The 25,681-nt window shown below is 38.6% G+C and overlaps 1 protein-coding gene across 1 annotated transcript in view; it reads left to right on the top strand.

The window, feature by feature from the left end:
* Positions 1 to 19,156, top strand: part of VSTM4 (V-set and transmembrane domain containing 4) — a 30,165-nt gene extending 11,009 nt beyond the window's left edge. Inside the window, exons 3-8 of the mRNA XM_008502030.2 lie at positions 924 to 992; positions 2,421 to 2,528; positions 3,774 to 3,807; positions 8,641 to 8,741; positions 9,743 to 9,804; positions 18,984 to 19,156. Of these exons, the coding sequence (XP_008500252.2) occupies positions 924 to 992; positions 2,421 to 2,528; positions 3,774 to 3,807; positions 8,641 to 8,741; positions 9,743 to 9,804; positions 18,984 to 19,109 (500 nt within the window). The 3' untranslated portion in view covers positions 19,110 to 19,156. The remainder of the gene's footprint in view (positions 1 to 923; positions 993 to 2,420; positions 2,529 to 3,773; positions 3,808 to 8,640; positions 8,742 to 9,742; positions 9,805 to 18,983) is intronic.
* The last annotated feature ends 6,525 nt before the right edge of the window (positions 19,157 to 25,681 follow it).

Genomic DNA, 25,681 nt, shown 5'->3' with positions numbered 1-25,681 from the left:
TGGTCCTGCTATTAAAGACTGATGTGAAGAAGTTTTTAAGCACTTTTGCCATTTCTTCATCATTTGTTACCATGTTCCCTCCACATCTATCAGGTGATGGGGGAGTCACCCTGGTCTTTCTTTTATTGTTAGTATATTTATAAAAGCTTTTCTTGTTATCCTTAACCATGCAGGCCAGATTAATTCTAGCTGGACTTTGGATTTCCTAGTTCCCTCCCTGCATAGCCTCACAGAATTTTTTTAGTTTTCATGAGTGTCCTGCCCTTTCCTCCAGCAGTTGTGAATTCTCTTTTTTTCCTTGAGAGACAGTCAAAGTTCCTTGTTCAGCCAGGTTGGTCTTCTGTGCTCATAAGTCACCTTACAGCTCTTGGGAATGACCTGTTCCTGTACCTTCAAGACTTTCTTCTTAAAGAGGTAGCCTGTTTTGGGACAGAAACAAATTGCAACCCTAGAGGTACAAATTCTGGGTAACTGAGAATAAAAAAAACTGGATAAAACCATCTACATAGAGCATTAATAGCAGCCGTTTCCCTGGGCTACTCAAACAGTCCCCAGAATGCCATTACAGACCTTAGAAGCACATGGCCACTCAATTCTAAGGGTTGGCTTTTCTAAAACCATGTTTCCATCTTCTTGCTGTACTTCACCGCATTAACTTTTGATAGAAAAGCCACACATTACATCTTCCCAGAATAAGATGACAACAGTGAGGCAGTCCCACAAGCCATATAGCACTTAGGAGGGATGTCAAGCCACCTTCTGGAAGACAATTTTATAATGCTGTTTTACAACTGAAATGTTTCATTGAAAGGTAATTATCCTGTGAGATAAAGCAAGGTCTTAGTGCCCTGAAAACAGAACTACATTTACTTGAAGAGGTGCCACACATTTTCAGTTCTTGACATGTTGCCTTTTTTTTTCAGTGATTTCACCAAAATCTTCTGATGATCCCACTTTCAAGAAAAGCCATGAAGCCTGGAAGTTTTTTGAAGGTAAAGATACATCTAACTGCTGCTTGTTTTTTACAAGATGTTACTTTAGTTCATGTTACAGTCCAACTAAAGTCTTTAGTTCCATGTTACAGTCCAACTAAAGTGCCCCAGTTAGGCTCAATTTTGCTAGTTCCTGTGCAAATGCAGGTCTTGCCAGAGAGAGTATTGCACAGAATACAAGGGGTACTGGAGCAAAGAGAATGGGGCTGTTACAGTGAATGAAAAAATAACCTATGCCTGGCTAATCATGCAGTGCCAATAAACCCCCTAATCCAGGAAGGTGCTGAAGAGATACCAAGCAATCTGCACCCCCATTATCTTAGAAACTCTCATCAGACATGCTCTGTACTGCAAGAGCAGCCTAAAGCTCCCTTGATTTTTTAAGGCAAGAGGTATTTTCTATGTGGATTAGTAGACAACTGTTCTAGAAGACTGAAATCTAGAACTTGCAGGCAGTTGGGATTTCCTTCTGTCTGCCCTAATCCAGAGCACCAGCCAAGCACCAACACAGCATCTGCAGCCACTCTGCTGTGCTGTCAGGAAGCAGTGCTTGCTCACAGCCTGAGCTGGGTTCTGTGGGAAGCTATGCGATTTAAATAACAGTTAACAAACTATATTATTGTACTGTATAAGGGCAACAAAGCACAGAATTGCAGGTCAGGGGTCTAGTTCCAGCAACGCTATTTTCCACATCAACACATGACCTCTGAGGCTTAGTTTCCTCTCTGCAAAGCAGGAAAGAAGCCAGTATTTCTCCTTTAGGAGATTTCAAGGAATTAGCACGTAGAGAATCCAATCTCTATTTAAAGTTCTAGTAAAAGCAGAAGTAAGTCATTAAATATTTCTTCTGAACAAAATACTCCATCTTGGTCTGCCACAGCACAGCTCATATCAGCTCCAGAGGGAATGTGTTATGGCATCTGAGTAAAACCATAAGGGGAGGGTGAGGTGGTAGATAAAAAAAAAATAATTAAAAATATATCTACAAAAATTTCAAGCCAGTGATACCACCAGAAGCAGCAATCACAGATGTTCTTCCTTTCAGTAGTCCCCTCCCGGAACTTTTTTGTTTTTTAGAAACCAGTTTGAACTGGGAAATCCTTTTGGTTGCCTCACAAAAAAAAAAAAAAAAAAAAAAAAAAAAAAAAAAAAAAAAAAAAAGAGAGAGAGAGAGAAAGAAAACCCCAAACCAGCTCTTGTAACTACACCTCTTTTCATTTATGGAGACTTCAACAAAATTTCACCCTGAACAGGATACCATATAAAATTTTCATATGATTTTTCATAAAGTTAAATTACTTCTGAACTGTTACCCTAAATCTTTTGAGCTAGAGTCTGTTTAGATCTTATAAACACAACTTTTTTTCTAGCCTGGAAGCATGAAGCATTCAGTTGCAACACTGACGACCATGTGTGTCTTGCTTTCAGATCTGTATGTATATGCAGTCTTTGTGTGTTCCATAGGAATCATCAGCGTCCTCCTTTTTACACTCGTGATTCTCTGTCAGTCACTCCTGAACAAGAGGAGATCCACAGGTGAGTGAAATGTCATTCTTGCTTGCTGCAAGGCTCTCATCAAAGGGGGAGAGGGGTTACTATTCCCAATCCCTGGCTCAAAGGCTTGGAGTATTTACTATAAGGCAGAACAATACACACCTAGAGATGCTCAAAAGCGTGGCAGCAGGGTACATAAGCATCCCCATACTCCTGAAGGGTCAGGCCTACCTACAGTCCAGCCCTACATCTGAAAAGGGCCAGACAGGGAGATGGGCAGAATAAATGGACATACTGCCTCAGCTGGCTTAGACATGGCCTTTGTGTTAGCCTTGTTCCTAGTGGTCTCAGCTCCCCTTTGCTTAGGACTAAAATGCACCCCCAGGAGCTCTGTAACTTCCTTAGAATGGGACAATTGAGGTGATACCAAATCAGAAAACTTTTCTGTAGAGAGGCATAATCATGTTGTCAGGTTTTCCTGACCTTTCAAAGAACCCTGAATGTGAAAGGAGAGGGGTGTCTGTGCTGTCTTCAACCTGCTCACCTCATGGCCTAGGGATGCTTCCTCTTCTCCTGAGAAGTAACTTGGCAGTAGGTCAGCCAGAAGCCTCTCCTGCTGCCTTTATGTCTCTGCCCTCAGCATGTGGCACGTCTTGGGCAGAACACAGAAGCCTCTAAGCCACAAAAGAGCATCTTAATAGCCCTGGCTCCTAAAAGGCTGCGGCAGGGGAGCTGTTCTTGTTCAGGAACAGGAAGCAGAAGGATTTATCCAGTTTGCACACACTGCTGTCACAGAGAGGATAGTGGCTGGACGGGATCTCTGATTGCCCAGAAGGCAATTCCTTTATGCCTGAGTCCATAGTCCAACTTAAATGAGGAACAGCAGTGGCTCCTGTGGGTGAATGTGTTATTTCTGACTTCTGGAAATAAACAGAGGCACCACAAGGGAAATAGAAGGCTTCAAAGTAAAATTACTAGCCTGCTGTGCTATTCCTTAGCAATCTGTATTTTGGCTGGGCTGACCACTGGAATGTGTTGCCCAGCACTTCCACAGCTGATTTTTGATGCTGTTTGATACACTCCCCTCTCCCAGGTCTAGCTGTGTCTTTGGGTCAGACTACATTTTAATGCACAACATAATGTATGGGGATGATTAGCAGCTCTGCCAGTGTAACAACTTGGCAGCTCCACAGTTTCAGCAGCACAGGTCTATCTGCAGTGTCCATTTGTGACTCATAAATTTTGTAGGTGTGAAGACACATTTTCTTTTTTTTCTTTCTTTAACAGTGAAGCATTACCTGGTGAAATGCCCCCAGAACAGGTAGGAGATTACACTTGTCTTTACTATAATCCAAGACACTAGTTATGGGGTTTTTTTGGGTTTTTTTGCTATGTATGCTGAGGAAGATGAGCAATGTTTTGGATGGCAGGAGGATAAAGAGTCCCAGGTCCCTGACTCACGAATGTGCCAGCAAGCTGACATCTGCTGTGCTTGATAAGGGAGATCTATCTGCTCCTGCAAGTGCTTCAGTGGCAACCCTCTCATTGAGGTTCTGAATTTCTTTCTGGAGAAGCCTGCTTTCATCCTGTGACTCTTTCTAGGGTTTCTTAATAACTACCCAGATGATAGTCATTTAAACCATCCATGTACATAGGACAAACCACAAAGTTACCCAGTGATTTCTGCCCTCAGGAAAAGGGAGTGGGGCAGCAGAAGACTCGAAGGGATGGGAAAAATTCTATTTCTGCTGCAGCCATTAATCACTGTCTTGTTAAACACCACGGATTGCCTAAAGTTTTTGATTGTGTGGTTTTGTAAAACTTATTTCCGTCGCATGATCTTCCTGAGATAAAAATGCTGCTAGAACTTCGTTAAAGAACCCCAAACAAACATAATTTTTTGCAAACAAAAAAATGAAAGAAGGATGCCTCATAACACAGAAGAAAAGCTGTTTCCCAGCTTTCAGTGACAAAAGCATGTGTTTCTAGCTTTGTAGTTTAAATCCAGTGTCACTTGGTATCACTAAAATACTATTTCTCATACTATCTTTTTAGATGCTATGAGATTCAATACCGAGTATAGCATTCCCTAGATCCTCAAATAATGCAATTTTTTCTCATTGGATTATCACTATATTCAATCTAATCAACACTTGGATGTCAGTGAAGTCACAACAAAGCAACAGAGAGGGCAGGAGAGGCCAGTACAAACTAAAACATTAATGTTATTCATGGATAGATCCTGGTTCTGTGAACTTGACCAGTCATTGAACCACACCAAAAAATTGAAGAGGAGGTAGCTTAGCATTTTTCCATGGATGTTTTCTTTTGCCCCTTCTTTATTAGATACTGGAATAAAGTTGGAATTACAGAAGCAAAAGAAGGAAGAGGGGAAAGAATTCAAAGTAGATTGGTATAGAACACAAGAGGAGAAAAATGACACCTGACTGAAAAGATGGCTGAAAATATAGGTATTGAAAAACGTGGCGGTCAAGTAAAAAAACTCATACTACAGGATCTACCTCTCTGGGAGCAGATGATGTGGTAGTGTTGCTACTGCAAATACTAAATTTAGGAGGCTGAATAGCAGGGGGGGAAAGGAGTCAACATGATTTCTTCAAAGTACAATGGAATCTCCGAAAGCAAAAGGAATATATGACTATATGGATAACAATATGCTTTCATATATCTCAGTGTGACAAGATAATACTAATGAAAGCCCTGATTCCATAAATGCATGTCTAAAGAGCATTGAGTTCAGGGCTTTAAAATTAAATTTGCTGTGAAATTGGTGCCAGGATCATAATTTTTATTATGTTTCACACTGGATGCTATTTATTTTCCACTCTCTGCTCAAAACACAAACCATTAATTCTTTTGAACTCATTTCTCTTTACCTGCACATTTCTTACCTTGAAACTTAATTCAACACAGTTAGACCCAAAACCCAGTGTATAAATATCCATGAAGCCAAACCAATGAACTAATTCACACGAGATTCCTGTCAGTCAAAATTACTACACTATGCAAAATTCAGCTTTGATTAGATAGGCTACATTCCACCTCCCTTAGTGATATTTCAAATTTAGAGCAGAATCCAGTTTCAAAATAACATTAATAGTCTGGTGTCTAAAGAAATGTCTACTTCCACTGCAGGAATATCTAAACATTTTAAACTATTTAGTGTCTTGACATCATAATGGTGTTTTTACTTTATTGGAATCTGAAGCACAGAGGGATAATTGATTTACCCCAGATCTCACAAAATGGCCTTGGTAGAAAATAAAATTAAATCCAGATATCCTGAGTAGAACAAAGCAAATGTTTGGGGTTTGGTTTGGTGGCTGACCAATAACAAGGGAAAAAATAAGTTAACCAAACCCCATTTCTTTCCCACATTTTAAAAATAAACGACTAAATAAAAAGTATAGTTCTTTTGGGTTTTCCAAACTACCTAATTCCATTTGGTGGATTTTCTTTAAATGTCCTCTTTATTATTATCTTCCTTGTTACAGATAATTTTGTCAGTTTTCAGATCCAGAGGTCCCTTTGAAAATAGGAATTATTTTTTATATCTTTGTTACTTGTTTTGACTTGAACTCAGTGACTGCCCTTTTGGAGACAAATAATTTGAGGTGAAAAAAGCATTCATCTCAGAAAGCTGTCCATCTCAACACCTTGGTTCACAGTACCAGTCTAACATTGTAGGAGTAAATACTGGCAGACTGAACCAGAACCAAGTACCCAGTTCATTCCTGGCACCTTTTCACACAGCTCCCTTATTTGGAAAATATAAAAACAGCCCCCAGTTCACTCAAGTGAATTTTGTGCAGACCTTTGACAACAGCTGACTTAGATGACAGCAGGAAAAGTCCCATATCCATTACTCTAGTAAGGATAGTAAAGACAAAACTGTATCATTTTGCCAACTCTTGGTACAGCCATGACTTCCAGGGAAACTGCTGCCCTGGTAACCTTGATTGTTAGATCACTTCCATAGGTTTTTCCTCCAAACTCCTGTATTTTTCCCGTTCTCTTCATTAGATATTTTGAGAAATGCACAATGTGACACTGCTGGAATAGAAGTCAGGAAGCTGGAGGAGGAGATGGAGATAAAAAGTTAACTTTCCTTTTAGACATAAAACAAGGCAAGCTCACAAAGGGGCAGTGTTTCAGAGCCAAGGAATCTTTTCTGAGCTGCCTTGTTTGGTTTGAGAAGACAGCAAATAACAGTTATTTTGTCTCCTAGAATTAGTTAACCCTGTATGGCCCTGGCATTTAAAAGAAAAGCCTAAGCCACAAATATATTTCTCTGTAGTTTCTCTTTTTCAGTGGCAAAGCTGGAATAATAACTAATGCAATGAGTTGACACAAAGCCTTTTCATATGTTGTGCTTAAAGTAATTATACCAGAAAATACTATGTTTAAGATACACTTCTGCCTTAAGGATTATCAATGATTATTAAACCCCAAAATATTAAAGAAATAATTCTCATCCCCTTTTTGATATCTTTGTTCTTTGCAGTTTGCTGTATTTGGGCAATGGAGCCAGGCAAGAGAGTTTCATTTCCTGTTGTTTTTTAACCATTTCATGTTTTATTTTTAATATAGAAACAAATGGTTGGTGTAGGATAGACAAGCAATAGTGCAGGCAGACTTTGAATGCAAAACTGATTTTACATTAATGACGTGATTTATTTGTAAATCATGAAAATATTTTACCTTTAAAATACTTTAAAAGACATTCAACAGCAGGCCTATGTTTTGGACTGAGTAAATGGAACAGAACTCAGGAAAATCAACAAACCAAAGCTTTTTTATAATCTATGCAAGTGTAAATCCTGAGTGGTGTTACCAGTGGCAGTGACATTCAGCTTTACAGATTTAAAGCTGTGTAAAATGATGTCTGTTATTTTGTTATTCTTGCATGGCCAATAGCCGAGGCATCTTAAGTCTCATTAAGATTTTGGTCCAGTTTAAATACTTTATTCTATTAATATAAAGACAATGTTTCATTGTGCAAACAAAACTGGAGGGGAACAGCAGCTTGGGATAATGATTTAAAATTCAATGAAATCAGTGTTGTCAGTGTTATGATTATTGAGACCCTGGTTGGATCCCATAGTATAGCTCACCATACAAAACAGCATCTGAGCAACAACAGGTTACCAAGTCACCTCCACCACCTTAGTCATCCTAACTAACTGCCATATACCTCAGCTGTAATTTAAGGGTTTTTTTTCTCATTACCAGTTAAGCCAATATGTTTTTATTTTGGTTTGCAAGGTAGGAGACAAACCTGCACAGTTGGTTGCCACAGCTCAGCTGGCACAGGGTGACAGTCACTGCAACACAACTGTGTATCCAAGCAATAAATATTCAAAGCAGGATATACTACCTCAGCCTCTGGGAGATGCTCAGGGTAAAATACACAGATTTAGAGGATGTTATACTGTAACAGTCCAAGCAGAGAAGCTTTCTTGGGTAGGAGGCTACTTACAGTACAGCTTGTACCCTCATGCCTACTAGTGCTTTTCCAGCATGGATATACTTGTGGATGCCCAAGTTTATTGACTAGGACATGGTTTCTCCAAACTTTATGCGCTGAGCACACGAGCCACTTTTAAATAGCTGGATTTTTCAAATGTGGGTTTGTGAGTTCTCTGCAGACATACTGCAGACCCTCCTGGCCTGATGACCCCTCAGCCCGTCTTAGCCCAGAAACCTCATTGAAGACCTTGCTTTTCCATACTCTCCCTCTGTGACTTTAATGCAAGTCACCTAATCTATTTGTGCCTCTTGTCCTTGAGGACAGAAGGGTACAAGCTCATTCTGGTGCAGCAGTGGGGTCATATATATTTTTAAACAATAGGTACTATGAAGAGAATCTTATTTAAATCTGATGCTTTACATTTTCTGCCTCAGGACAGATCAGACTCCTGAGTTTCTCAGGCAGGCTGTGTGATTGAAAAAGACCCACATCATTTCCAACCCCCGTAAGAGATTTTTCAGTTTATTCCCAGGTCAAAATCCAGACTTTTGAGCAGAGCCACTCACAAGTCGAAGGTGATGTGTTTGCATGAACTCATGGGGACAAACTGTCTTTCCTTACGTTGCCTTCACATGTCCTCACATATGGGTCTCTGCTTTGCAGCTCAGGGGAGACAGTGACCAGTGTGACAAGCATGTCCCCTTTACAGCCCAAGAGCATAAAGAAAAAGAAAGTGGAGCAGCCACCAGCCATCCCAGCAAAAGGTATGAAAACAGAGGTGCAGGGGTATATCAAATCCTGAGTGCAGCCTTAGAGGGAGAGAAGAGAGTGGGACATCAGAACTCCTGCAGTATCCCACTGACTGTCCGTGACCCATGCTTGCTTCTATCTGTGAGGAAAGAAGTGGCCTTCTGATGGCACCAGGGCTGTCACCTCCCTGCAGCTTTAGCTATTGGAAAAGTAGTCATTGAATCCAAGCAATAGGTCTCAAGCTGCCAATAATCAGAGGAGGAAAAGGAATCTCCATAGCAATATTCACCCTGGTCGAAGAGAAATGAAATTGTGAAAATTCTTTCCTGTAATAATCCAAAGATAAACAATGTTAAATGTCATTAGAAATAAGGAAAGTACATCTCCCTATAGATTAAATGATTCATCTTCCCAGTAATGTGTCACCACCTGGCACCCTTTCTTCAGGTTAAAATTTTGTGTTGGGAATAGACTGGAGAAGCCAGCATACTGCACTCTTAAAATTGCAGGTGCACTTAAAGGCAAGCAAGCTGAACAGATAAAGATCAACCTCTTGGGGAACATGACTTCCAAAGAGAATTTGCTATTGCTTCCAGGTTCAATCACACAAACTCTCAGCCCCTGAGCACTATTGTTAGTGCTGAGTTCCTGGGAGAGGGGAGAGAAAGGATCTGAAAGTTTGCTATGTGTTAGATCAGAAGTGATCAGTTTTCAAGAGGTATATTTGCTCTGGCTTCTGCACAAAACCAGCATGTTTTGAGTATCAGATTCTTTAATCTAAACCAAAACTTTTTTTAATTCATAAGCCCTGTGCTTCATTGTAAATTATGTTTATGGTTATGTACATGTTTGTGTAAATTGTAAATGATGTAAAAATAGTTAAACTCTGGTATATGTACATGTATTTGGTCCTAATCTGCTATTAATCTGTAATTTATAAAATGCTAATGCATGTATGAAAAATGATAGTGAATCATGATAATATGAAATCAACCCTTGATATTTATTTCTGTAGCTCCAATACCCAGTAATTTTCCTAAGCCCAAGCTCTTGAAACCTCAAAGAAAATTAATCCTGGTAAGTAGTCTTCTATGACTTTTTTTTTTCTCCATATTCTTCTCTTTCAATAAAATTGCCGTAATATTGCCAGAACTCAAGGTTCAGAAACTATAAACTGGCTTAAAAATCATACAAGCCAATTGTTTTAAAGTAAAACTTTTTAAAGTGATGAATTCTTTTGGCTTTTTTAATTTTTAGCATTAGGTTACACTGGATTATGTTTTCCAACTTCTGGCAGTTTTGTTTGCAAATTTAGCTTGTTCTTAAATGAAACCTGCTATTGATTCTCACGTGCTTCTGGCAGCTGTTGTTTTGGGAAAAAGTACTGGTTCCTGACAGATACACAACCATAATGGTCACATTGCTCTTGACACTTTTCAAATCAGAAATGGGGGAGCTGATTCTGCCCTAGTGTGGTGTAACTCAGGAATACCTGAAGTTGCAGGAATAAGATGCATGTATATAGCTCATATCAGGGGAATAAACAACTCATGTGGTAATTTCTGTTAGATATGAGTTTCTGTTTGAAAGAGAAACCATGCAGTTACATGCCAGACAAATCAAATAGATCGTGAGATGTTTCTCTGCTTCAATAACAAGGCAGTACCTGGACAACATGTCCAGGGGTTAGAGATGCTTTTAAATGGTTTTTCAGTGAGGCACTAACTGAAGTAAAAGAAGTTTCAACAAAGATACAAAATAGCAAGAATTATGGAGGGAAAGATGGATCAAGTTCATCTAAAGGAAACATTTTATTGATTTTCAGCATACTTGCTTCTCTACGTTTTAAATTCTAAATTTCTCAGATTATAAATTTTCCATCCGCTTTGGGAAAAAAATTACTGTCATCATCCTGTGAGATCTCCAAAGGATAAAATATTTTTTTCTTTCCAAATATAATTATTACACAGCTGGTGTCTGCACAAGGTCTCTTTTTCATTGATGGCACATGGTTACCAGTTAATCACTGCAAAAACAGACTCAAATTTTTTAGCTTTTGGGCTGCTTCTGCAGCTTCCCTTTGCAACCCAAGGAGGATACCACACCAGGACACCAGGAGAGTATTCTATAAAACTAAGCAAACAAGCTAAAGTATAAGGGAACATTACAAAATAATTCCAGTGTTCTGGGAAATTTTTTGTAATAACTTAAATACCAGCAAAATTATTTCCAGAGGACATGTGCTTCTGGTTTCTTGAAAGATGTTTATAATAAACTAGAGAAATTCTGTTGTTGTTAACGTGCTAGAGTGGGTTGCAGTATAATTTTACAAGAACACAATAACCTGGATAAAATATGAACATAATCTCAATGAAAATTAAAGAAAAAAAAAAAAAAGGAAAAAGAGAGAAAGCCTAATATCTTGTTCAATCGCACAGCCTTGAGTAAATACTTTTAAAAAGTCTGCTTAAGTCATATTGCTTTTGCTTTAGCCGAAATAACAATTCTATTCTCCCCTTGTTGCAACAATATTCCCCATCAGTGTCATTCTCTATTAGCATCAGTGAGAAATGGGTACAGATCAAAGGAAATAGAGATGCTGAAATGCAAAAAGGGATGTTTTTTTTATAGCATGCAAGAAGCACAGAGAGTCATTAGGAAGAGGAAAATTCTAGGGGCCCACAAATTCTGCTCTCTAAGGACTGTTCTACTATAGCCTTAAGTACTTAGACCTTTGAGTTGGTAGAGATAAATCTTACATTTCCTCAGCCAAATTTTCTGTTTAGCCTTTTATTGCCTCCTAGAGATTGGTTGTCATAGCCCAAGAGTTTCAATTGTAGAATATAATCTAAATGAAAAGGTTTCTGTGTCTTTTCATGAAGGTTTGCACCACCAAGCTTAGAAGCTCCTGTGTGATTCACTGGAGACAGTGGAAAGGGTGTGAGACTTCAGGGTGGACCAAATCCAAACTTTATTTATGTAAATTTTTTGTTGACTTCAAAATTTTCAGACTGGATAAGAGGTTATAAGGAACCTTCCTGATTTTGCTACTGATTTATGTGGCCTATGCTGTCATATAATTGTCCAGGCTTGAAATCAGGTTGAAATCAACATATCCTGAATTACAAAGTATTCCTTTGGACTTTGTTCTTCAAGCCCATGGTACATTTTAATCACACAGTGCATGGGTTGGCTTCTGCTGCTCCTACACTGAGTAACTGCTTGAATAACCTCTTTACTGAAGCACATCTGGCTTCTTCTGTTCCCCACCACAAAACACGTATCAGTCTTATGACTTCTGAAGCAGAGTGCTTCAGTGACCATAGCTGAGCAATATAAGAGAACCTTAAATTCTACCTTGAGCTCATAGAGCATAGATGGCATTGCTTATCTCAGCTACTGAAGAGTTAGGAAGGGTCTGTGGTTAGCTAAGACTGAAGGAAATTTCTTGAAATAATTTTTTTAACTTTGAATGAAAGCATAAACTTCTGCACTTGTTCTGCCTGCCTACCTTTTCCAGGCACCACTTGTGTATTTTATGGAGAGATTTGGAAAGCCAGCTTAGAGATCTGGATTCCCAGGTTTTTATAAATATAAATGGGAAAGCTTATGTTTCACTCTCCAGATTTTAAAATCCCATCCTTATTTATCATTACAGGCTAAGCGCTGACAACGTACTGAGTGCTTACTCTGTAATGAGTAACATGTCTGAGTCTGGAATTTGGAAGTATTTATTCAAAGGACAGCTTCCCTGCTCCTGCTATGTCCAGAAAGCAGGAGGGTATTGTTTTGAGTGGAAACCTGACATAGGTTTGACTGGGGAACTGAAAAGGCTGTGACTTGGTCTCATCATCTGCATGTACCCAGCAAAACCAAGCTTTCAGCATTGCACATTTAGTTCAGTGTTCTACATTGGTGTATAATTGGGAATCAGGCTGGCAAGAAGCTTATGTTTACTTCACTGGAAAAAGCCTTTTGATTTCTGTTTGCCGTTGTACAACAAATGAGCCCCCTCCCCTATATGCCAGAACAAGTGACCTTTAATTCCTTTTGGGAAATAAGTCCAGATGTTGGAGTGAATATCTGAAGTCTGATTATCACATCAGAGCTGTGAATGTGAAGAACTGCTTTTGTTTTTTGATTGCTGGGCAATTTGAGCCTTCTAAGCTAAGCTCTGGCCTGCTGTCCTGCAGCTTCAATCTCACAGCAACCTGGGAGCCAATTTACACATTTCAGGATTGTACTTGATGGGCAGAGTTGATTTTTTCGCCTGTCTTCTTTTTCATCTTACAATTAAGCACCATGTAATTCACTCTTATGTAAATGTACAAAACATTTTTATAACCATTTGCATGAAACTAGCTAGGAAAGGTGGGCTTTGCACCACTGCTTGTATGCTCATTAGTCTTACCAGGTGTGTACCATTGTTCCTTGCTTTGAGAAAGAAAATGGAAGTGAAATACATCTGTTCAGTAATTTGTGGATTCTGGATCTGGGAACAATCAAATCTTTGTATTTCGTGAATGATTTTAAATGAAAAGCTATGCCACCTTCTGTCAGAAGAGTTGTTTTTTCCACAATATGTGACGATGGGTGATGGTTTAAGTTCCTAATTTCTTAAGTTATTATTGATCTCCACAGACTTGAACATACATATGATATAAAAAGAAGTGGTAAACATTTTTTTCCTTGATTCCTTGTGATTCTTAAATGCTTCCATTCAATCTATGTAGTTTTTCTCTCTGCAAGGTAAGACTCTTTAGGATGTAAGATGTCTATAGGAACATGGACATAATTTACAGATTCAGGTTGACATTCAGAACACAGGATAATCAAAACTGCTGAGTTATGCCTGCTTTCCCATTCATATTGGAAGTTGCTGTCTTTATCCTCAGGAAGGAACAGATTGTATAAATACAGAAAATCAATGGCCTTGAGGAGAACTACTGATTTCAGAACACGAAAGACACAAACTGGTTTTCCAGTGTACATGAAAAATGAGGACTGAAAGGCTAATCCTTTTTTTCTGTGAAGCTGCAGTGAGCTTTCTCACTCTTAATTTAGGCAAAATCCTGCCAAACCCCACTGCTGGCATGTGCTATCTGCCCCTGTCCTGTCCTGCTGGCCCAGACAATGGAGTTGCAGCATGTCCACCAAACAAACTTCATTGCAGCACACTCCTGTCTTCAGCTCCATAACTCAGCCTTCAGTGATGGCTATGCTGGCAGCCATGAGCCATCCCCTCCCACAGCTTAAAAAAATAAAAATAAAATAAAAATTAAAAAAAAAAAAGAAAAAAAAAAAAAGAAAAAAGAAAAAAAAAAAAAAGAAATACTTATGAAAAGGAGATATGCAGAGGAGAAGATAATCTTTTCCTTAGGTTGCACACAGTATGCAGTTTCCTCCTATCTGGGCATTCATGCAGGGAGAAGCAGCAATATGTTCCTCTGGCCAAAGTCAGTTCAATTGGCCTGAGAGTCCTGTCTAGACATTTTCTGACTGTGTGTGCTCAAGCAGTGACACAGGATGCTCCTCATCTGTGCCATCTGGACAGTATCTGTATTTTTCCTTTGGATCTCTTTACCAAGTGTCAATACAAACCAGGATGTTTTTCAGATATGAAAGAATAAAGGCCAAAGTAGCCTTTGCAAGAGAAAGGGAGAGAAAAAAAAATGTAGTTCCAACATGTGCTTGATAAGCAAAAGCAATTTCATGGCAGTGGGGAAGGGCTGCATGCTTGGTGCAGTGGAGCCATCTGGACAGAAGTGCAGTTCCTAGGGACTGGATCAAACAAACTTCACCACCACATCTTGACTCTGTACTTTTTCCATTTTTCTTGCCTACAGCATCCCCTTGGCACCACAGAACAGTGTGGCCAGAACATAGGTGGCAATTTGGCATGTACTGGCAATCAGAGCAGCAAACCTGTGCATAACTGGCAAGTGTTTATAGTTGCTGACCAAATCCAATCCCCCATGAGTGTAGGGAATGCCAATGAGGGTGGGGTTTCATTTTCAAGTGAAGCTGCAGGAAATCCAAGTTACTGAAAATATTATGAAGCTCTGACTGAAACTTGAGACATGTGCCTATTAGTTCCAGAAAACTCAGAGGCAAAAATTCACTTTGGTGTATAAATATTATTTTCTTGCCCTGATCCAATGCTGAAGTCATTCTCCATCATATCCCAAACAAAAACTCCATCATGGGATCATAAAGACACCAAATTCCAATGCAAATATATGGAGCTAGGCATTGAAATACTGAAGATTGAAGTAAATTGAGAAGTGGGCCTTTTTCTGCTTATTTTTGATAGTAAACTAGAACCAGATGGATTTCTTTTTTTTATTAAAAAGCCACATTCATTTTGCTGTATTTTTGTGCTACAATTTTGTGCTACAATTTGTGCTGTATTTTTGTGCTGGTGGTCATGGAACAGTAAGATTACAGCAATCCATAAATCCAAGGTGGCATCAGTTCTTTCCCAGACAAATTAAATTTATGAGATTATTTGCTTGTTTTCTTCATACTTAATTATAGTTTTGATAAAAAGGATCTTAGTTGAAACTTTCAGAACTTTCAGTCTGTTGATGCTGACAGTAAACATCCTGAAGTCTGAAAAGAAACAAACCAGCTAAGCCTGGGAAAAACAAAACTGATATTCCTAGTAATTGTGACATAAAAATCTGAGTAATTTTCATTAAAACCCCAGCCTTTATTGGTATTTTCTAATGTATTTCTTTCCTGGACAAACACAATAAAAAATATTTGAGTTTATCTTAAGTTTCACATGATAGAATTTGCAGATTTTTTATTGAGAAAATATTACTGTATTTTACTCTTTAAAGTAGTTGCACATGGGAAGCCCTGTGACTTGAATAAAGAAAAATTAAACTGGAGGAAATCTGGAAAAGGAATCATTTTGCATTTGCCAGAAGATGTGCTAGAAGATGATGAATTTTCCTAATTTTATATTTCTGCAAAGTCTGTGATCCCAAGCTGAGAAAAGAGACATACAAGATAGAGCCTGCATCTAGAAATATCACTTTGGAACAGAATTCTATTTGAAGATATTTCAACGTTATTTTAGAAAAAGGATGTTGTGTTTTAGGACATGGTATTGTAGCCACAGAAATCCAAGTGACTTCCTAACGAAGAGACAGGAAGGGAAGAGAAGGATGAAAGGTCAGGCATTCACTGTCTCTTCTGAACAAGTATCCGTCCCACCTGTAATATCTAAAGTCATGATATTGTTCTAAAAAGGAGGTGGTGGCAGGATTCCAGGTTTACACTACCAAAACACTATCCAATCTGACTGAGAAATTAAATCATAGAACTTCTTTTCTTACCCTGCCTGTTAAAAAAAAAAACAAACCAAAAAACAAACCAGCAACAAACTTGTTTTGGATGAACAAGCCATCAAAATTGAATTAAACATGTGGCTGATAAATGAAGTACAGGAGAGTGTATGGAATAAAACTGGCTATCATAGCTACTTTAAAGTAGCGTTGGCTTCCGTGCATGGTTATTACACATCCTTTTCTGAAAACTGTATACCCTTCACAATTTTGAACCTCCTGTGTGTTTCCTCATATTTTCAATCAAATTATTACATACTAGAAATATGCATAAGGGAAATTATTCCACACATTTTATGGTGTGCAGTTACTTTTAGCAGTAATTGAAGTACCTTTTCCACTTATGAAAGTACTAATTTTATTTGGTTTTATTGCTTTTCTAGATGCAATTATTTATTTAGTGTGTTTTGGCTTTATTAAATTATGTTTACTATAGGAACATCATAAAAATGTATGAAAGCAACGCATCAGCTACTACTGCCCAATGACCTGTTTTGGGGAATCTAGTGTTATTTTTCATATCCAAACATAATAGAATAAAGTAAAAATAAAGAGATAATCTACACTGGAAAACAATGCAAGTTTGAGATAATGTAATAAAACACCTGGACAATATGATTTCATAAATCTTAGTTCTAAAACTTACATGAGCTGGTTGTTGGGTTGGTTATTTTAGGACATGGGGCATTTTTGAAAAGAAAACATAACATGAAATACAATTAAACAGCAAAGGGGAAAGCATATACAGGTTTAGCTTGTTCTGAGCAACTGATTTCTACAGAACAATGAAAATATTTCTTCTTCAAAAAATACACTGTGTCAGTCTTAGGAAACACAGAGTTTTACTCTGTCGGTGACCAAAAGCTTGCTTGTAAAGTTGTATCGAGTTCATTTATCTGTCATAAACATGCAGTTTATCATTCTGCTTTTAGGTTCTGAGGTAACACCCACTGAAGTTACCAGCAAAATTCCCAAGACCTTCAAATAGATCCTAAACATGTTATCATAAACCAAGAATTAAATCTTCAGCATTTGCTGGTGTTACTATGATGTCCAGCATCAACTTAGCTCCTGTGTTTAGTCTCTGCAGTACCTACTAAAGAGATGGGAAAAAGGGATATTTAGCAAATCAAAAAAAAGACAAAACCAAGTAGCAATTAAGGCTGATTCTCTCACAGGCTAGAAAGACAAAAGAAAAATCAAAATTAAGTATTAGAGCACTTGACCAAGAGTTTTTTCTAACTCTTTAAAATAAAGCCAGGATAGATTACTTTATAAACACTGTGGTTCAGTTAAGTCTTGATACATGAACAAAGAAAAGAAATCTGTGATTTTATTTCTGTTACATTCAAGATCAAGCTGTGATCTACAGGAAGTCCTTTTATATAATCACACCAGAGAACTCAGTGAAAGCAGGAAATCTGTGTAGTCAGTCAACAGAGGCTAATTTGACAGTAACTGAGGACCAGAAGCTGAGATCAAATAGGAAAACCTATGGAAGAGGGGGAAAGAGGGAAGACCTTGTGAATAATCACGTGCAAAAGATTACAGTCCTGCAGTGAGCCCTGGAAACAACCTTTATTCCCATGTAGAGATCATCTGAGTTCAGTGACACCACTTGCAGCAGCAGCAGATGCACAAAGTATTTCAGAATCAGATCTGCAGAGAAGAAATAAGATTAAACTAATGATGGAAAAATGTAAGCTGCTCCATCCAGAGGGAAACAATCTGAAATCCAGAGTGTGAACAATTGTCAAGTCAAAATGAGAGGATTCCAGTGCAGTACAAAAGACAGGAAGCAGGGAGCATAGGGACTGATTTCAGAAGAAACCAGATGTTTATCTTTTTAGACATAAGACAATAATTCAAACAGATTTCAAGGAAACAGGGGTGTTTATGTTAAATCAGAAAAAAATAAATAGCAGTAAATGAAACATAAAGGAAATGCTCGACATTGGAAAATAGGAAAATGTTGTCAATTTCTTCATTATAACATTTAAGTAATGTATGGAAAAGCTTGGTTAATAACTTTGATTCAGTTTTCAATTTAAAACTGTCAAAGCCTTTTTTGGTCCCAAAATGAAACTTCTTCTATAAGCTGTAGTCCTGTAACTGCAAAAATTTGCATGGAGGAAAAGTTTTTTGTTTTATTTTAACTGTCCTTTTTAGGCTTAAACTTGAGGATACCAGTTATATTCAGGTAGAGCACAGAACCCAAGAAGATAAAAGAAAGTTTTATAGTTTAAATAGTCAATCAGATAGCTTTGGTGTTATGGTCTTTCTTCTAAGCTCTGAACTCATCTATAGCATGGCAAAAGTGATGACATCCCACTGAAGTGACAGTAACACAATTCTATCTGTTTTTGCTGCCATCTGCATAGTTCTAAAATTTTTTTTGTTCTCTTAATAAACACAAGGAAGGGTATCTAGAATGGTTGTGATTAGAGATGTGGCAGGTCCAAGATTTACAGCTGGGAAGCAAATCTTCAATATGTATTTCAAATTGTGAAATATGAAATAATTAAATTAAATTGGAAATTTTAGGATGAAAGATGCTGAATACCCTTCAAAGTTGAAATATTTGGGTTCTCCAATTGAAGTGTTCTGTGTTTGAGAAACAAGGAGAAATTGGAAATGAACCTGAAAATCCTAGTATTTTCTGTTTCCTATTTTTAATTTTTATTTCATCTTTTATGAACTAACTCTAGCACGGAGTAAACTGATTAGCAGCACAGTAGATTACCACGTGTGAGAAAAGTATGGACAATTCTGTAGAATACTTAAGGCATCTTTTTCATTCAGTGTTAACAACATTATAACTGAATGAACATTAGCATTATAACTGAATACATTAATAATATAATAACAATATAACTGAAATTTGTTGGTTCTGTTTCCTAGCCGAAAATTGCAGAGGAGAATTTAACATATGCTGAACTTGAACTTACGAAGCCAATTCAGGAGGCTGAAGGCATTCCCCGTGTGACAGTCTATGCACAGATACTCTTTGAGGAGAAGAAGCTGTAATAGTTCATGCCTGTGTTAATGTCTTTTGTCTGTGTTCTATTTAATTCCTTCCATTCTGTTTATTTATAAAAAACATATAAATGTTCTTTTTTTTTTTTTTTAATTTCCATTCATGCACTTCTGTTTTTCTACGAGGCTTTAAAAAAATGTATTTAGAAGTAATCATAGAAAAAACAACTGGTCTACAAGTAACATCCCAGAGACAACCTTTGTAGTGTTTGTGCTGTTGTGTCTGTCCCTTCCCACCCCGTTTTAAAAGGAATGAAGTTCCACATTGGGCATTTTCAACACTAAACTTTATTCCTTCTTTGGTGCTAATGTAATTAGTCCAGATGCAAATATGAACACCTCAGCAAGCCTCAGAAGAATTAGTAGCAGGATCCATGCACATCAGCCTGCTGCTGAAGACAAGTGCTAGTGACAAGGAAATTTGTCAATTTAATGCTATTTTTCCCATCAGAAAAATATTAACTCACTAAGCTGAGCATTTGGGGGGTTTTTATTCAGAAAAAGAAAAACTAAAATTATTTTTTCTGCTTTTTTTCCACCTTCAGAGATGGTTATAAAAAGGTTTGGTTTCTACATTTTCAAATTCCCTTCACAAATGACATTGTATTTTTAAAATTATGTTATTTTTAGTAAAGTTCTTCTTAAGTGCTTGAAATCAAACATTTCAAAATAATCCAAAGGAAAAATTAATAGCTAAAACCCAGTGATTTGAAGAACATTTTTATCTTTGCAACATTTCCCACCGTTTGGTCTTTTTAAAATTCTGATGGGGAAGGAAAAACTTGATAGTGAGTAAAAGACTTAGAATCAGAACACTGCTTTTAGCCTTCATCAAAACTGACGCTCCAATACCTGCAAAAGTTTCATCCTGAAGTTTACAGTACTGAACTTCTGATCTAGAGGAAAAATCACACAGCTTCTCCTCTAGTATGGAGCAGAATCCATTAAGTCCATGTTCATTTATTTTAAAATTATTTCATTGGAAAGAGCAGGGTTTGGGAGATAGGGACGTGAGCCTGGCCTCTGTGTGAGAGCACAAACCTCTTCAGCTCTTGATAACTGAGAAATGATTCTGATTCTTCATTTTTTTTCAATATACATTCATGGAAAATGGGCTACTCCCCATGGCATCATGGGCATTTCAGCTATGATGGATAGCTACATTGATCTTTCCAGCTCCTAAATCTCCAGTGCCAAAATTTCATCAACTCTCAGGGAAGGTATCCAAAATCTTTCACCCCATGGGAAGCTTTAGCCCTTGGTAACTGCAGAGTTAATGGAGAAGTAGAAGCTTGGCTCTTTAGCTCACCATCAACGTCATGAATATCTTATACTTGGCATCTGCCAGGTCCCCTCCAGCTCTGGAGAGAAGCCTTTCCCTAGGCTATGCATTAAGTACTATTTAATGTGGATTTTGGAGTAGCTCTTGCAGACCTTGGGGTTATAAAATCCCAACTCTGGTGGATCCAAGTTACTTCCTTCTTTATAGATCAGGCCTTTTTAGTGATCCACCACCTTCTCACCAGGGCTCAGATCACAGCTGGGAACAGCCACAAGAATACTCATGCCTTGATTCCTGTTACTGCATGGAAGTGCAGGGGAGGAGGGCAGGGATGACAAGGCAGCTATGGGGGCATTCAACAGAGGGAAAGAGCCCATCACTGCCTTTTGAAGGGTTTCACCAAAATAAGCAAGTCTGTGTAAACTGCTTTTTAACTTTTTTTGAAAGGTGGGAGAAATCAGTTTATGTAATCTGTAACTGTGTAGCTATGTTGTGTACATGATCTTCTTCCACGTTAGATAAAAAATTAACTTAAGAAAAGATTGTCAGGCTGGCCATTATGTATAGCACTAATTGCAGCTCTAGTCTCTCATCAAATAGTTCTTCTGAAACTAAGGGCACCTTTTATAAATAGGTTTGCTAATAATTATTTGCATTTTTAATGTTTGCATTTGTGAGCTGTCAAGAAAGTGTTTGTTTCATCATTTCATTATTCCAGGAGTTCAATCACCAAAAGGGCCTGGTCTCTTTCCTTTGGGTGATTGCCTTTAAATGGCAATAGTAATCAACTTACTAACCAAAAAGAAATTAGTGCTAAATAGTGATCTAACATTCTGGAATCAATTTCTGAGCAGCCAGAGTTTGCCTGACTATTCAGAGAGGGCATCTCTTATGCCTTAGAAAAGTATAGAATTTATTAGTAATGTCTTTGGAATGAAAAAAAAAAATCTAACATATTAATAGTTCACACCAATATTTCACACTTAGGTGTGAAAACTTCTGGAAGTTTGGTATGTAGACATTCCTTTTCCATGTAAGTGGTCATTGTGCCCATTGTTCAGAAAAATCCTGAAGAAAGGTAGGTCCTGTTTGACAAACCTGATCATCTTTTATGACAAGGGTGACCTGCTTATTCGATAAGGGAAAAGCTGTGGATGTTGTTTATCTTTTTAGTAAGGCATTTGACAAAGTTTCTCACAGCACTCTCTTCATGAAATTGGCTGCTCATGGCTTGGATGGGCATACTCTTTCCTGGGTTAAAAACTGGTTGAATGGCCAGGCTCAGAGAGTTGTGGTCAATGGAGTTAAATCCAGTTAGTTGTTGGTCACAAGTTAAGTCCACCAGAGCTCAATACTGGGATCACTCCTGTCTAACATCTTTAACATCAATAATCTGGATGAAGGTATAAAGTGAACCCTTAGCAAATTTGCAGAGGACACTAAGCTGGATAGAAATGTTGACCTGCCTGAGGGTAGGGAGGCTCTGCAGGGCATGTTTACAGGCTTGATCAATGAGCTAAGGCCAATTGCATGAGTTTCAATAAGGCCAAAAGTCAGGTACTGCACTCCAGCTACAACAATCCTCAGCAGTGCTGCAGGCCTGGGGAAGAGTGGCTGGAGAGCTGCCCCTCAGAGAGGGATCTGGGGGTGTTCATTGACAGCTGGGTAAGCATGAGCCAGCAGTTTGCCCAGGTGGCCAGTGTAAGGAATGGTGTGGCCAGCAGGACCAGAGAGGTTACTCCTGTGCTTGGCACTTGTGAGGCCACACGTCGAATACTGCGTGCAGTTTTGGTCCCCTCACTACAGAAAGGATATTGAGGTACCAAAGTGTGTCCAAAGAAGGGCAACAAATCTGATGAAGGGTTTGGAACACAAGTCTTACAGAGAGCAGCTGAAGGAGCTGGGGTTGGTTAGCCTGTAGAAAAGGAGGCTGAGGGGAGACTTTATTGCACTCTACAACTGCCTTAAATGAGATTGTAAAGACGTGGGGATCGGTTTGTTCAATGAAGTTACAAGTGATAGGACAAGAGGTAATGGCCTCAAGTTCTGCCAGCGGAGCCATTATACGACTCTATTACTTACTTCAGATGACAGCAGAATCCTGAAAGGCAACAGACCATCTGAGTGAAAGGAGGTCATGAATACTACTCAGGAGAACAACTGTCTTCTTGAGCAGACATTTCCTATGCAGTGTCCACCCAGATTTAATAATGTTAGATCATAACTATGAAGAAAGAAAACCATCATTCTTTACCCTGCGATTAATTGTACATATTTAAGTGTAGAAGCAGCTCACTTGAAAGACAATGGAGAACAAATGTTGCCTGAGTATGATGGGTTTTAGTAAGAGAAATGCAGAGTAAGTTGGATTCAGCTCCTACTAACAGGAAATGCGAGGCCAAATTAATCTCCAGCCTACCTTCCTTTTGGCTTCAGCAAAACAACAGCAGAACTGAATGTCATCCACTGTTCTTTAATGACAGGAGCTCCCATGAAGACTCTTAATACCTTCTTAAGCAGCAGTTAGGAGTCTGCAGAGTCATACTATTTTGGTTACTCCTTCTGTTGTCATTGGTAAAACAAGGCCTGTCACTGAAATGTTAACAAATACAGTTCTATTAGCTTCACACCAATTTAGTATCAGATTGTTAAATGTTAATGTAGTGTGGCCTATACCTTTAAATAGAATTAGAGATGTTTACAGCTTTGTTTAAACGCATCTTGTTCCTCCACATTAAATTTTATTACTTAAATCCTCCATCAGCAAAAAGGAGTATATCATATTAGTGTCATGGGCTCTGTGTGGGTTGATTCTGCAGCTCAAGGAAAAGGTGTTTTATTGCTCTTTATTACAACTTTCTAAGGTGTAGGTGTGGTAAGAATATAATTATCTCTGCAATTACAAGCAAAATATTTGTTTTAGAATAACTGTAACATAATTGTGGGGTTCTCATCATTAAGAAATTCAATAAACTGCTGTCCTTAGACAGGGCTTGGCCAGGTTCTGCTGTCGAAGGACTCGGACCAGATGAGGTACTATTTCATACCTGATTTATAGGTCAAATTCTACTTTTTGTGAGCTTCTCCAAAACATCTCTGGTGTGTGACATTAGGGTGCAAAGATCTGTTTTTGGCTTCAGTCTGACAGGGTAAAACATAAACCCCCTAAAATCCACAGCATAACAATTGCCCTTCTGACTTTCCTGCACTAATCTGAAATATACTCATTTAGAGTGCTTTGTTCCACCACCTGGTTTGACATCATTTTACTACTTGAATAACCACATGTCAATAAAAGAAACAGATTTTGAGATGCCAGCTAGTCTGTCACTTGATCTCAAGACTGGACCAAATTAGCCTGACTTAACCTGGTAGAGGTTGGTGTAGCCTTTTCTTAGAAACTTACAGTGATAATGTTCCATACTCTCCTCACCATCCATTTCCACAGCCCTAATCATTAATGATATTTCCAGCACATTGGCTTTATCTTGCCTTTTTCCCTGTAGACACACAGAACATCTCCCTTTCCTCTTTACAGCCTTCTCCATATTTGAAGACTGTTGACAGGAACATTGAAAAGAGAATTAACAGCCTCAATTCTGTCAGGCTTTCCTATTGCAAAAAACCAAATGATTCCCAACACTGCTTCTTTGGAAAAAAATTCACAATTTACTTCAGAGAAAAGAGCCCTGGAAATTTAGGGAAAGGTTAGCTTGGGTTCTGAGCTGGCTTACCAGATTCCATTCTGAGCACAGCCCACAGAGGAAAATGCCTGCTGAAACATTTGCACAAAACACACCATAGCTCCAACTTGTGGATCTCAAACAACCCCTCTCCCTAGCTGACCCAGTTCCAGCAAACTTCACAGCAGCTTCACCTTTCAGTATTTCCATTCAGAGGCTAAATGCTGAAGCAATGGGCTCTACTGACTGCACAGCAATTGGTAAGGCAAGAATCCTACCTGTCCTGGCACCATGTTGTGTCAGGGTCTCTCTTCATCCTCTCCAGCACTTCTGGGTTGTTTGCAAACCTCACAAGAGGCTGTTGAGTCTTTAGTCTCTCCAGTAAGAGATGTTCTGGTGGCAATTTTTGAGCCTCCAGCTGAGACCTGCTCAGGTTTTCATCTGAGTACATAACACATCTGGTCAGTGCAGTTGCATTTCTCCCTGCTGTGCAGGAGCTGGGACTCTCCTGCATCTCACACCAAGGAACAAGTAGGTTGCATTCACAGAGTTCCCACCTGGAAACTGCTCAGCACCATCTGTGAAGGTATTTTTCAGGCAGCCAGTTAAGCAGCTTTACCAATCTCATTCCCCTGCACTAGTCCTATGGGAGACAAGTAATTGGAGAATCCTGACCTAAGTGCTCAGATCAGAGAGAATCAACAAGACTGACAGCCAGCTGTTAGTATTTTATATGACACAAACATCTGAAATGGTCCTTCTCTGCAATGGTACTGTCCTCAAAGTGACACATGCCCTTCAAATCCCTCATGCAAGCATGGCTATGCTTATTTCTACCTCTGCTTCCTCCTCGCTTGCTCTCAAAGATTAACCAGAGGACAGAAGAGCTCTGTCCTGCCAGAGAACTAACTCAAAAGCCAAAATTAGTAAATCACTGTGAACGTGAAAATGGCAAATCAGAAAGTCCATTCCTATGTATCACTATAGAAAATAACATTAATTGGTATTGTTTGCAATTTCCTGTACAACTCGTAATTAGGTTAGAAATAAACTAGGAGTGTCAAAGTGCTATAATTGCCTAAATTAAGTTATTTTGAAAGTGGCTCGCACGTCGACAGTTGAGAGTTCAGAGTAATTGGGGTATAGAAATCAAATTGCTTCTGTTATTTAAAAGGTCATTTTCTTCTTTGGTTAGATATATGAGGACTATTTTCCACTCTACTGAGCCGTTCTATTTGGCACAATTAGACTTGCCTGAGTACATTCCTAGTGGGCCTCCTCCCACTTATCACAATCCCAGCACTGCCACAGGGAAGGGCCTGTAAATATACAGCCCAAATATGGAGTATATGTTCAACTCATAGCTGGGCTCTGAATAGCCAAGAACTGCCCAGAGCATCTAAACAAACACCCAACATGAGCACCTCAGGATGCTACACCCAGCAAGCTGGCAAGTAAGTCCCTACATAAACAAAGTCACCAACAGCAAGTTACAGGGAGAAGCCAGTCTGTCATGCAAAGGCTTTGGAGTAAATCAGGATTTCACCTTTCCAACCAAATTACCTCACAGTCTGTCAGCACCTCTTGTTCCTTCAATA

The sequence above is a fragment of the Calypte anna genome, chromosome 6, assembly GCF_003957555.1.
Source record: "Calypte anna isolate BGI_N300 chromosome 6, bCalAnn1_v1.p, whole genome shotgun sequence".
NCBI lineage: Eukaryota > Metazoa > Chordata > Aves > Apodiformes > Trochilidae > Calypte > Calypte anna.
Note: the sequence above shows the minus strand (reverse complement) of the source record. Positions and strands in the feature narration are given on the sequence as shown.